Genomic DNA, 10,816 nt, shown 5'->3' with positions numbered 1-10,816 from the left:
TCTGCCTATGCTATGACCAAACAACACTGGAGTGTTTAAATTCAGTGCAAGAGGAGTAAATTTCAGGACATTTAATTTCACTCTAAACAAAGGCAAAAGTTTATCTATATAGACATCCAAATGCCAAGATATTTGGTACAGTGTAATGAAGTTACAGAGATTTCACCCTCAGAGGTATGCTCTTGTAGTGATCACCTGCATTCCACAAAGAACTGTTTGAAACGGTATAATATGGTAGACTCAACGCTTTAAAAAAATTTATTCAGCTGGAATTGGAACTCCCTAACATTCACAATATAATTTAGGATGCATTTGTTACATGAAGAGCAGAAAAAAAGAGACTTAAACAGTTTCACATACCAGTTAAGATATTCCACATGCTCCTTCCCCACCTACAATACTGACATCTTGGTTGGTTATATTTTTTCCTTAACAAATACTCATTTCAACTTGTCTACCTGACTACCTCCCCATTTCTACAGGAGTAGACATACAGTGATAACAGTGAGAGAATATGGGACACTGTCCTACCCAGTGTTTGGACCCTGGAAAGGAGTAGGCCTAGCTATCAAAAGAGAGTTCAACGATGAGCTGAACACAAAGCGCTTCAGCAGCTGAGGCAGAGGTGCACTCAGAAGAAGTTGTGTAGTCACAGAGAGAGGAAAGCATCAGTGGCTGAACAGAGGAGAAAGGGAAACAGAGGGGAATGCTGTCTAACACACACACCCCACCCCCCCCAACCCATCAGTTTTCAAAAAGGGTTCAAAACCAAAATCCATTATCTGCAAGGTCCACAGGGTTAAATCCCACATTCACATGACTCTCTCCAAATCCTCTGTCAACATGTAAGAGTTCCAGCCATGCACAGTATGCACACTGTACAGACCCAGCAAAACCTCCTTCCACCCCTTCCTCCTCTTTCACCTCTCCTCAAAAGAATCAAGTAGATCAATTAAAGAGTTTCACTACTGGATTCCCCATACACCCCACCACCCCCGTTTTCTTTTCTTTGGAGGGCAGAGGGGTTGCCAATTACATGGACAACTTTTCTTTCAACAATTATCAAATTTTAAGGGATATAAAGACATTGGTGTATTTAGGAATTTACATATCTGTAAAAAAACCTAGTTATAAAACTGCTTTTTTATCACCTAGCACTTTCAAGATTCATTGTTACTCTTCACTAATTAATATATTAAATTAAGCCAAGGTTTGAAACTGGAAGAGTTCTACCCATCTACTTAAAAACAGAAAAGAATATTTAAAACCAAAAATGAAAAGGTTAGTTATGTTACATTCCAAAATCCACAGCCCGTTATATTAAACGCATTCTTTCTACAGGAATGATGTTCTTTAAAACAGATGATTGCAAATATTTTACTGCTAGACACTCCATTACATTGGATAGTGTGACTGGAACCTGTGGATGGTGGTATCTTGAGGTTTGTCCAAGTTTCAATGTAAGGTGTCCAAGGTCCTCTCCCAGAACCGCGTTTGGAAAAAAAAAAATCATCACAGATCAAGTTCTTAGAACTTTTTTCAATCTTTCCTTGGCTTTCTGTTTCTGGGTGATCTATTCACAGTTTCCTCCCCCTGCAAGAGAGTAATTTGTGCAAACATCAAAGAAATAAAAACCTAAGAACATCCTTAAAAAACAACTTACAAAAAATAATCTGCTTTCAGTTCTACATCAGCATTTAGGTTTTTCAGAGGACCTGCTGCTGTTACTCCCCTTCCTTTCTATACACGGCAAAGCCACAAACCCTCTCGTTTTCAACAGTGGATGGACACTGCTTACTGAGAGTACCCAAGAGCTTCTGATGCTGGGAGAATCTTTAACTTCAAGCAACACTCCACCCATTTCTAGGTCAGCCATGACATCAGAGTGGAGCACTTAGAGGTCACATCCTGCCTGCATGCAGAGCTGAATAAGCCTTTCGCCTCAGGCAGACACATGCGACACAATCCCACTCCTCTCGCAATGCGGAGCCTATGGCAGTGCCTTCAGCAAGGTGCCCAGCTCTGCTGAAAGTGGCCCCAGCAACTCCTACTCCACTGGGTGATTAAGTTTTCCAAAGTTCTGCACTGGGAGTATCACATGAGCCAGGTTAACTTTTAACATTTCAGTAAGGCTTGTTCTACATGACTTAAGGAAAAAATTCACAAGGCTTCCCTCAAAGATTTAAGCACTCTCACCTCTGATGCATGTTTCCTGTCCTCGTCCTCATCTTCCTCCTCTTCCTCTTGACTAGCACTTCCTATATCAGCATCACTTTTCTGCTTCTCTTCTAAAGGAAACAAAAAACCACACACCTCATTCTCTCATTTCTGACTACCCTTCAGTTCATCACTGGCTTTACTCCATGTCTGCCAATCCTGCTGTTTATTTTATCAGAGAGAAAACTCAAACTGTTTCAAGATTATCTGCTTTACCTACCTAGCTTTTCATCATTTGCTGCTTCCTCCTCCTCCTCCTCTTCCTTGTCCCCTTTGTCTCTTTCTTCCTCTTTGTCCTCATCCATCACATCAGGCTGAGGAGCATCAGTCTTTTTGTATTCCGCAGCACTTGGCTGTTTCTAAAGAAAAAAAATTGTCAAAACCAGGCAACTCGTTGTGACATTACGGCACGCTGTGCCAAATCTCTTTTTAACCATTATATTATTCAGAGGAAATGCGTACCTTCCCAGAGCAGCAGAAAAGGACAACAAGGAACACCGGCAAAGCCACAGTGAGGACGTAGACTACCCAAAGCCAGGGACTCTCTTCAGCGGCTGCCATCATCTGGCCCACAACACCAGGCTGTAAGATAAAAAGAACCATCAAATTTCATCCCACGCAGCAAGTTGTAACAGTTAAGTTTAAGCTACAGAATTTTCAAAGGGCTTTTTGAAACTTTGAACAGGGTATTTCATACCTCCAAAAATTCAAGCTAACCCACACAAATACTTGTTCCATCATTTACAAATTAAGAATTCAGCTAGGTATTAATCCAATTGCCAAAAACCTCACAAAAGAGCAGCAAGTTCTCACTGCTACTTACAGCAACCATTACTAGATTGTCAGTAGGTTACAATCTGGTGTAGCACAACCCCTACCCTCGGCACTTACAGGTATCTATTGATAAGGACTGGGAGAGAACAGCAGCAATGTTCACACAACTAAACCTTTAATTCTCACCTCTGCAGCACCATCAGCTGCCTTTTTCAGTCCCCATCCATCATTGGCCCAATCATCAGCCACTGCTCTTTCAGTACAGATGATAAAGTTGTCAAAAAAGATGTCAGAAGTCATTGACCATAACTCAAGTCCCACAGCACTGAAGGGGGTCATCTTGAAAGGCTCCAGGTCTTCAAAGAAATCTGGGTTTGGGATCTTCCTAGGTTTCCATATACCCTAGGAAAGAGAAAAAGACATTCAGCCTCACCTGCTATAACACTATTTTTACTTTTCAGCCCATTTTGAACAGAGAGAAAGACCAATCCATTGCACTTAATTACAATTTCTATGGGTGCAACTCGTCAGGTTTTGGGAATCAATTTTCATTTGAGCTACAAAGAAACGCAGCCAAGTAAGAAAGCACTTTGAATCTGTCCACTTGAAACACAGCATAATCACAACAGTATTTGTATTCTTAATTACACCTTAATTACACCTACTGAATCCAAATCATTCTGCTTTTTGCAAGAGAAATGCTGCATTGGCCAGCAGTTTAAGCAAAGGAAACACCAACCTGATAGTTCACGTTATCAATCATAGGAGGCTTCCATTTGCCTTTGTAGTTTGGATTGTCAATCATTGGTCGCTGCCAGGTCCCACAGCCAGGGGCCGTCTCACACTTAGGATTTGCAATCTGAGGTGCCTCCCATTCACCATCCATATCCTCATCCCTGGAAAGGGAAACTCCATTTAGAAGTCTGCTCCTTGCCTTTATACAGAATAAGGCTTAGACAGGATTTCTGGGAAAATTAAATTTCCAACCATAAAATGGAGATACTGAAACTTTGTACAGCATAGGTCAGCAGGTAAAGACACCCCAGAAGGAATGAGGATTTCAAGAAGTAGCTTGGAAGCCCACAACAAATGCAAGCAACAAAAGCCAGTCCCTGAGCACAGCCTTCCCCACCACCTCTTCCAAGAACAGTATAACTACAAGATGACCATCCCTGCCTCGCTCAGCTTACAATCACAGAAGAGCTGGAAAGTGTGCAGGTGAATGCAGGAAGACAAGACTCCTCAGACCAACTCTGCCTTCTACTTTGGAAGAAAGATAGCCCGAATCAACAACTTCATTAGCGAGCAACAGTGAACCACCTATTCTCATACTTCTAAGAAGCCAGTACCAAAACCACAACATATTTGCTGTCATTTGCAACATGTGGTAAACATACCAATCTTCAGGCTTCTCAGCATCAGGGTCCGCTACGTATTCTGGCTCATCATCCAGCCAGCCCTCTGGTTTCTCAGCGTTTTCATCTGCAATCTTTGCAGGAGCATCCTCATCCCTTGAGAACGGAATATTATGTATTAACACACGTAACACAAAAGAATCATGCCAAGGCATGATTCTACAGGCTCTGGACAAGCCCACTGATCTAGACAACCAGCCAGCTTCACTTCTGATAGGGTGAACATAACACCATGATTTCAGAAAGGGATTGCCTTGCAGTCTGCTACCTATACACCTGTCTCATGGCACACAGTGTCCAGCTCTAAGGTAATACTAATTTATTTAAAACTAACCTAGAAAGGGCATATTACAGCAAACTCCGTATCTTAGTGGTTGCTGCAAACACATTTGAGATTGAAATTGAGTCCGTGGTTCATGAAGCATCAGTACAAAGACAGAAACCCAGTGTCAGTTTCTGATTTAGGATGTTGGATACTTCAGTCACTTGTAACTGCATTACACAAACAACTACAAACATCTTGCAGTTCTACCTTCCACAGCTCATCTTTTCATCTCACCACGGATGAACACATGAGCTAGTATCGCTGTTTCAGTAACACCTTTGTGGTCAGCATAGTAACAGGAGCACTAAACAGTAACTTCCAGTAATTTCACTCAGATTCTTGGCTGCCTTTGTCTACCGAGCTGCTGCTCAGATGCCCAAACTGACTGAGTTACAAGGGGAGACTCAAAACCTTTCGTAAGTCATCTGAGAGAGGCTTTTTGATCAGGGCCAAGTTGTCAGGCTAAGGCATGCCTCAATTCCACCCCTCCAGCAACTTACCAGTCATCAGGTTTAACAGCATCTGGGTCTGGGATTTTTGGCCTCTCATCCCAGTCCTCAGGTTTCTGGTCATTCGGGTCCTCAATCTCCCGGGGTGGATTCACAGGAGGAGACATATCATTTAGCAAATTCCCACTATTGACAACTGTTTGGTCAACCAGTATTTCAAAACTATTATCAGGATTCAAGACTGTAAGGAAAAACATTGATGTAGCCATTACATGTATGATACAAAGCATACACCATAAAGCATGACTCATCCCCACGGTACAACCACAGCTTCAGCGATCCAAGCTACCACCCGCCCAGCAACCGTTTTAAAGAATTGTTAAGACCCTTTCTCCTTATGTCAAAAATGTAATTAGTGATGATGTACCAGAGCCTACCTTCTGAGAAAGATGACTCATTGCAGGAGTCCTACTTTAAATGTGCCAAAAGCACAAGGAAGCCAATTACCACAGCAAGTTGACTTTGGCACAGGAAGTGCTGCTTTAGAAGTCAAATACACGTATTCACATTCTGCTCAAGAATAAGACTCTCTACTACTGACTCAAAGGTTTTTCATCTCACTCCTTTATCCACTGCTGCCTCTGCAGCAGACTAGAGATCCTCCTGAGTACTCCCCAAAAGATTTTGGTCATGGCTAATACAGCCACTGTACTTCAAGAACCATCGAGTTTGTCTGATACTATGAAAGCAGCAGGAAAAAAAGACCACCCCCCTCTAAATCTAAAGTCTAGTGTACCCTAAATTACTAGGGGGCAGCATTCAAGTAGTTTATAACTATGACAATTATTTTGGATATACTTAGCATATTTAGTTACTCACAACTGCTCTGAAATCTAGATCTGAAATCTCTTAAGTTCAAGACCTTTCTTACATGAATCAAGATTTCTCGCAAGGAACAAGTAAGCCTTTGTATAAGACAACCAGTTTTTGCACTCAGGAGCTTTTGTGTGGTTTTCAGATGTATGGTGTGTTGACACAAATATTCAATTGTTCATGTGGCTTATTTCATGAGCTTTTGATTCAGGAAACAGTAGTAGTTATTAACATGCACAGCTAACAGTCATCATACCTAGAGTATAAAGATGGGTCTTCTTATCAGTGAAGTAAGTCTTCAGGTCTGCGTCAGGACGCTTTGCGTGCTTCTCCTCGTATTTGCCAGTCTTTGGGTTTTTGTGCCGGAAGATGAAGTGTAATTTATAGTCCTCTCCACATTTGTCAGGGCCAAACATGATTGTATATGGAGTTTTGTCATGGAACTGATCCTTTAAAAACAATATAAACCTTCATTCCATTATTTTGAAATACAGCTTTGGTCACTGCCTGGTGTAAACACTCCCCACTCATTAGAAATTACTCTCCAACTTGGATATCAAGCCAGTGAGGTACCCACACTAGAGCCTGTATGATGAATACAAGCCTCTAGAGAAAACACCAGAATTATCCCAGCTGCTTGGTTTGGCACCTTTGATCTCTACATCCCAGATAGAAAACAACTGCTATTCAAGTGTTATCAAGAAGGTAAGTGTCACAACCACAATGTTTAAGAACCTCTCTACACTGCAATGAAGTACTTTATAAACTATCAATACAGAAGTATCAGTTACAGGCAATAAAGATTGACTAGCTAGGCCAATGAGTTTCTTTCACACAGTGATAAGCAGCAATAGGCCAAGTTGTATTTAGTTTACACACTTAAACTGATGTACTGTCTCAACCTGAGAGCTAACTGGACATAATCACCTCACCACTGAACTCTGCAAGCAAAGTCTATTTGTTCTTGCTAATGTTATCTTAAAATTCAATGTACATATGAAGCTGGTTAGACATTCAAGCAGTCTTTTGGGTGTCGTTTTTTTCATTTAATGATTTGGAATCTGTATTAACAGTACAACTCCAACAAGACTGCAAAAGGACAGGAGAAGGATGGGTAACAAGTCATAAAATGAACTTCCTATCAAGTCAAGGAAGATGGCTAAAGAAAACCCACAGGCTAACCAAGCCTATGCAAGGTGACCCAGCAGTTTAGCTTTGTGTGAACAGGCTAAGCCACTGCAGGTAGGTGTATCACTAAGAATAATTTTTTCTCAATCCTTAGGAGTTGTAGCATTGTGGTCTCTTTCATTGACCACACTTAAGACAATGCACTCAAGGGTCATTTATGAAGCAGCTAATACTCAAAGTAGCAGCATTACTCACCAGGTTCAGTTCAGGGGTTTTTGAAAGCAATTTCACATAGGCCCCGCCACACTCTATTCCATTTTGGAAGTTTACTTCATACCTAATTTTAGTTTTGGACAGAGAAGGGGAGAACATTTTATGCACGGGGAAAATTTACTTCAGTAATACACCGTTACCATTTTCAAGTAGAAATTAAAACCGCATTGATGCTTTTTTTGCTTTAAATCACACACCCAGTGAATATTAAAAATACACGCTGCACTCCAAGGTCTAAGCTAGTATGTGTGAGGACCTGAGAAACAACAGAAATTGAGAATTTAGAGGACTTAAAGTATTAACGGAATTGAGTGCTGGTCTAGAAAATTATGATTTACAAGTACGGAGAAGGAATAAAGTTTTCCACTGAGCAAGTCACTGTAACAGAGATTTAGGCAAGCCAACTGTTTTCCCCACAACTACCACAGCAGGCAGACATCTCCATTTGCACGACTACCAAAGCAACAGTTGTATCCTAAGAGAAGCCCCATTAGGGCTATAAGCATACAACAGTATATTTAGGGATGCCAAGGAGTCTGAAAAAGGCAAAATATCTCTGTCAGGAATAGGCTAAGTATGGTTGATCCTCTCTCAACGCCAGCAGCTGGAGTGGATGACCACTGGCATTTATTTTTAGCCTTGTATTTTGAGCCAAAACTAAACAGTCATGCAAAGCAAAGTGACCAACTCATTATCTTGGGCAAATATGCATTAGCTTACTCTTTGTTTAAAACTGATAAAATAGGTAATATTCCACAATTCAACTGTTGTCACTGAAAGGGTTTTTTCTTCCCAACTCGCTAGTTTAACATACACTTAAGTAGATTCTTCCACATCAGCCACAGCCAGAGCTGGCAAGCTGTTCATTTTCCCTAACAGATGAACTAAGATAAAGGAAGGAGGAAGTGAGTGTTTTTACCACTCTGTCCACTCCACCTTGGAAATGCGGCAGTTTACTGCAGAAGGAAGTGCACTGACCTACACGGAGACCAACTTTTCTCCAAAACAACAAGGACTTTCACAATTAGCAGTACAAAAGTCAGATGCCTGACCCTGTTAGTGAAGTCCCAAGACAGGTTACCAAGTCTAGTCTTCATAGATTTCTTTCCTTTTCAGGCTTCAGAGGGACTTATGGTGTTCTTAACTTTGCCCCCTTGGGAATGTGGGTTGCTATTTTACTCTTAAACAGTATAATAATAGGTTACAGTATCTTGTGTCATCTAGACCCCCAGTCAACAAAAGCTCAGTTATGGAATTAACCTCAGCCTGCTACTATGTCACCCTTGAAACAAGAGAAGACTAAGTTATCCTTTACTTACTGTATAATAAGGGGTTTGGTATCAAATACAAAAGGCTTTGAAAGTTTGGCTGAAATTGCATGATGCTTGGCTCGGGTTACCAGTACAAGCCCTTTGTCTCCTGGAAGCTTAGTGTCCTTCATGTCTTGGACTTCCCATTTACCTGAAGAGATATTAACCAAACAATATTGAAATTTGTTCAAGATAGTGTTTGTCCAGCACAACACTACGGAGTACTTTAGCAAGTTATTAGCATAACTTCTTCACTAAAGGGTAATTTTAAAACTCCAAGTGCATATTTTGTCTAAACCAGAACTATACTGTTTATTCTTAGGCCAATATATAAACATTCCTCCCATTTTTTTCAGTGAATGTAATTTTAACTGGGAAGTGGAAAACAAAGGCTTGCATCTCTTCTTTAGGTATGACAAAAAGACAACAGAAACATCTATCATCCAAAACCTGGGTTGGACTCACCATCATATTTGGCAATCTCATCATCTGTATCATCTTTTTTTGCTTTGGAAAGGATCCATCTACAAGACAGACATTCAATGGTTGAAAAAACATACTGTTCTTTTTTTTTTTCACCCCAGTTAAAAATCCTGCCCTGAATATAACCCTTGCTGTCCTATGACTACACCCCTGGGTCTTGATCCTCCAAGGAGTTCTGTCCTCAAGCCTGTGAAGTTTTCTGCATTTGCCACTTCCCACTCCAGCCCCAAAGTAGGATCATGGCCTCAGTGTCTTGTTCTTGTTTAAAAAAAAAAGTACCACCTCGCTATCCTCACATTACCTGAAGAAAGTGAAAAGTGAGATGAGGATTAAAGCATTACACCTGTATGGCTCACCACTCCCTTGTTACTAGAACTGAAGGAAATACTAGTTCAGCTCAGCACTTCAACAGCCACCATCACTCGGTCACTGTTGTAATCCTTGTCAGCCATGTCTTCTGATTCAATTTTGAATAACAGAGTTTCTAGTGAGAGTTTCACTGCCTTTCACCATAATTTTTAGTTATTTGCTATACCGAATCATCCTTCAGATAATACTCACCCATCCAGAGTTCCTTTATCGAAAGACTCCACAAAATACACCTCACCAGTTGGGACTGGGGGCCTGTAGGTAACCTGTGGGAGAAGAGGGGCATTTACGCACCTTTCGAGGCACGTTCTCTACTCTTTAGCAGGCACATCCAGCTCACGTTCCCCCTCTACACTCAAGTACAGCTTACCTGGAACACTCTTGCAGCATAAATACAGAAGTTACATAAATACTGCTGCTTGTGCCAAGCCACTGTGCTCTTGTCTGCAGCTAAAACTGAAGTATATCTCTAGCTGGAAACACTAGCATTAATTCCCAATCATTACATCACAGATTTCAGGGGTCAGTCTAAGTTTTCAGAATGAACACAGGGTACATGAGAACAGGAATGAAGCAGTGCAGCTTAATTCCAAGTGCTACTCCCAGATAACATCTTTAATAACATCACAACACATTAAATGTTAGCAAAGACAAGACAACCCTGATCAGATTTACATTAACCACAACACAAGCAGTAATTCAATTTTTAAAGTTCCATGCCAAACCTTTGGAGCTGGAGGAGGGGTGCTCGTTTCAGGCTTTGACTCTTCTACCTCCTCAATGCCATCATCCAAATCATCCTCAACATCAACTACGTCATCACCATCACTGTCATCATCCATATCATGTGCCTGGACAGCAAGGGTCCCAAGAGCGAGCAGGGTCACACACAGCAGCCATTTCAGCTCCATGATCTGAATAAACACAAGAAGGCAAAGAAGTCAAGCCAGTGCTGCGTGTGAAGCAAGGCACAAAACCGAGCAGCCGAAACAGGTGAAGAGCCTTGTCATACCACTGTAAGAAAAGTGCAAATTTATCTTCCTAGTTCTTATTTACTGCACCTGGCTGGTTAGACAGCTCTAAAAGCTGGAGAGGAATACAACATGAAGCCAAAGTGGTTAATACAAAACAGACATTAACTGAGAGGACCACGTGCACCAGTTCTGCAGATCATGCTGCAGAGGTGTCATAATTCAGCCC

The 10,816-nt window shown here is 41.3% G+C and overlaps 1 protein-coding gene across 1 annotated transcript; it reads right to left on the bottom strand.

Annotated features, from left to right (window-relative positions):
- Nucleotides 1-244: 244 nt before the first annotated feature.
- On the bottom strand, nucleotides 245-10,530 carry CANX (calnexin). The gene is made up of 14 exons (XM_010132259.1): nucleotides 10,342-10,530; nucleotides 9,809-9,882; nucleotides 9,230-9,288; nucleotides 8,774-8,915; nucleotides 7,437-7,518; nucleotides 6,310-6,502; nucleotides 5,232-5,421; nucleotides 4,389-4,502; nucleotides 3,731-3,887; nucleotides 3,178-3,393; nucleotides 2,680-2,799; nucleotides 2,438-2,576; nucleotides 2,197-2,288; nucleotides 245-1,593 (listed from the first exon to the last, which is right to left on the bottom strand). The coding sequence occupies exons 1-14, from the start codon at nucleotides 10,525-10,527 to the stop codon at nucleotides 1,540-1,542; spliced, it is 1,818 nt and encodes a 605-aa protein (XP_010130561.1). The 5' UTR covers nucleotides 10,528-10,530; the 3' UTR covers nucleotides 245-1,539.
- Nucleotides 10,531-10,816: the final 286 nt, after the last annotated feature.

Source organism: Buceros rhinoceros, unplaced genomic scaffold, assembly GCF_000710305.1.
Source record: "Buceros rhinoceros silvestris isolate BGI_N320 unplaced genomic scaffold, ASM71030v1 scaffold41942, whole genome shotgun sequence".
NCBI lineage: Eukaryota > Metazoa > Chordata > Aves > Bucerotiformes > Bucerotidae > Buceros > Buceros rhinoceros.
This window is presented reverse-complemented; position numbering and strand designations above follow the sequence as displayed.

Coding starts and splice junctions, on each gene's coding strand:
- CANX (XM_010132259.1), bottom strand. CDS start 10,527: ATGGAGCTGAAATGGCTGCTGTGTGTGACCCTGCTCGCTCTTGGGACC. Junction 7,519..8,773: donor ACCAAACCCCTTATTATACA/GTAAGTAAAGGA, acceptor AACTAAAATTAG/GTATGAAGTAAACTTCCAAA. Junction 5,422..6,309: donor GACCCATCTTTATACTCTAG/GTATGATGACTG, acceptor TTTTCCTTACAG/TCTTGAATCCTGATAATAGT.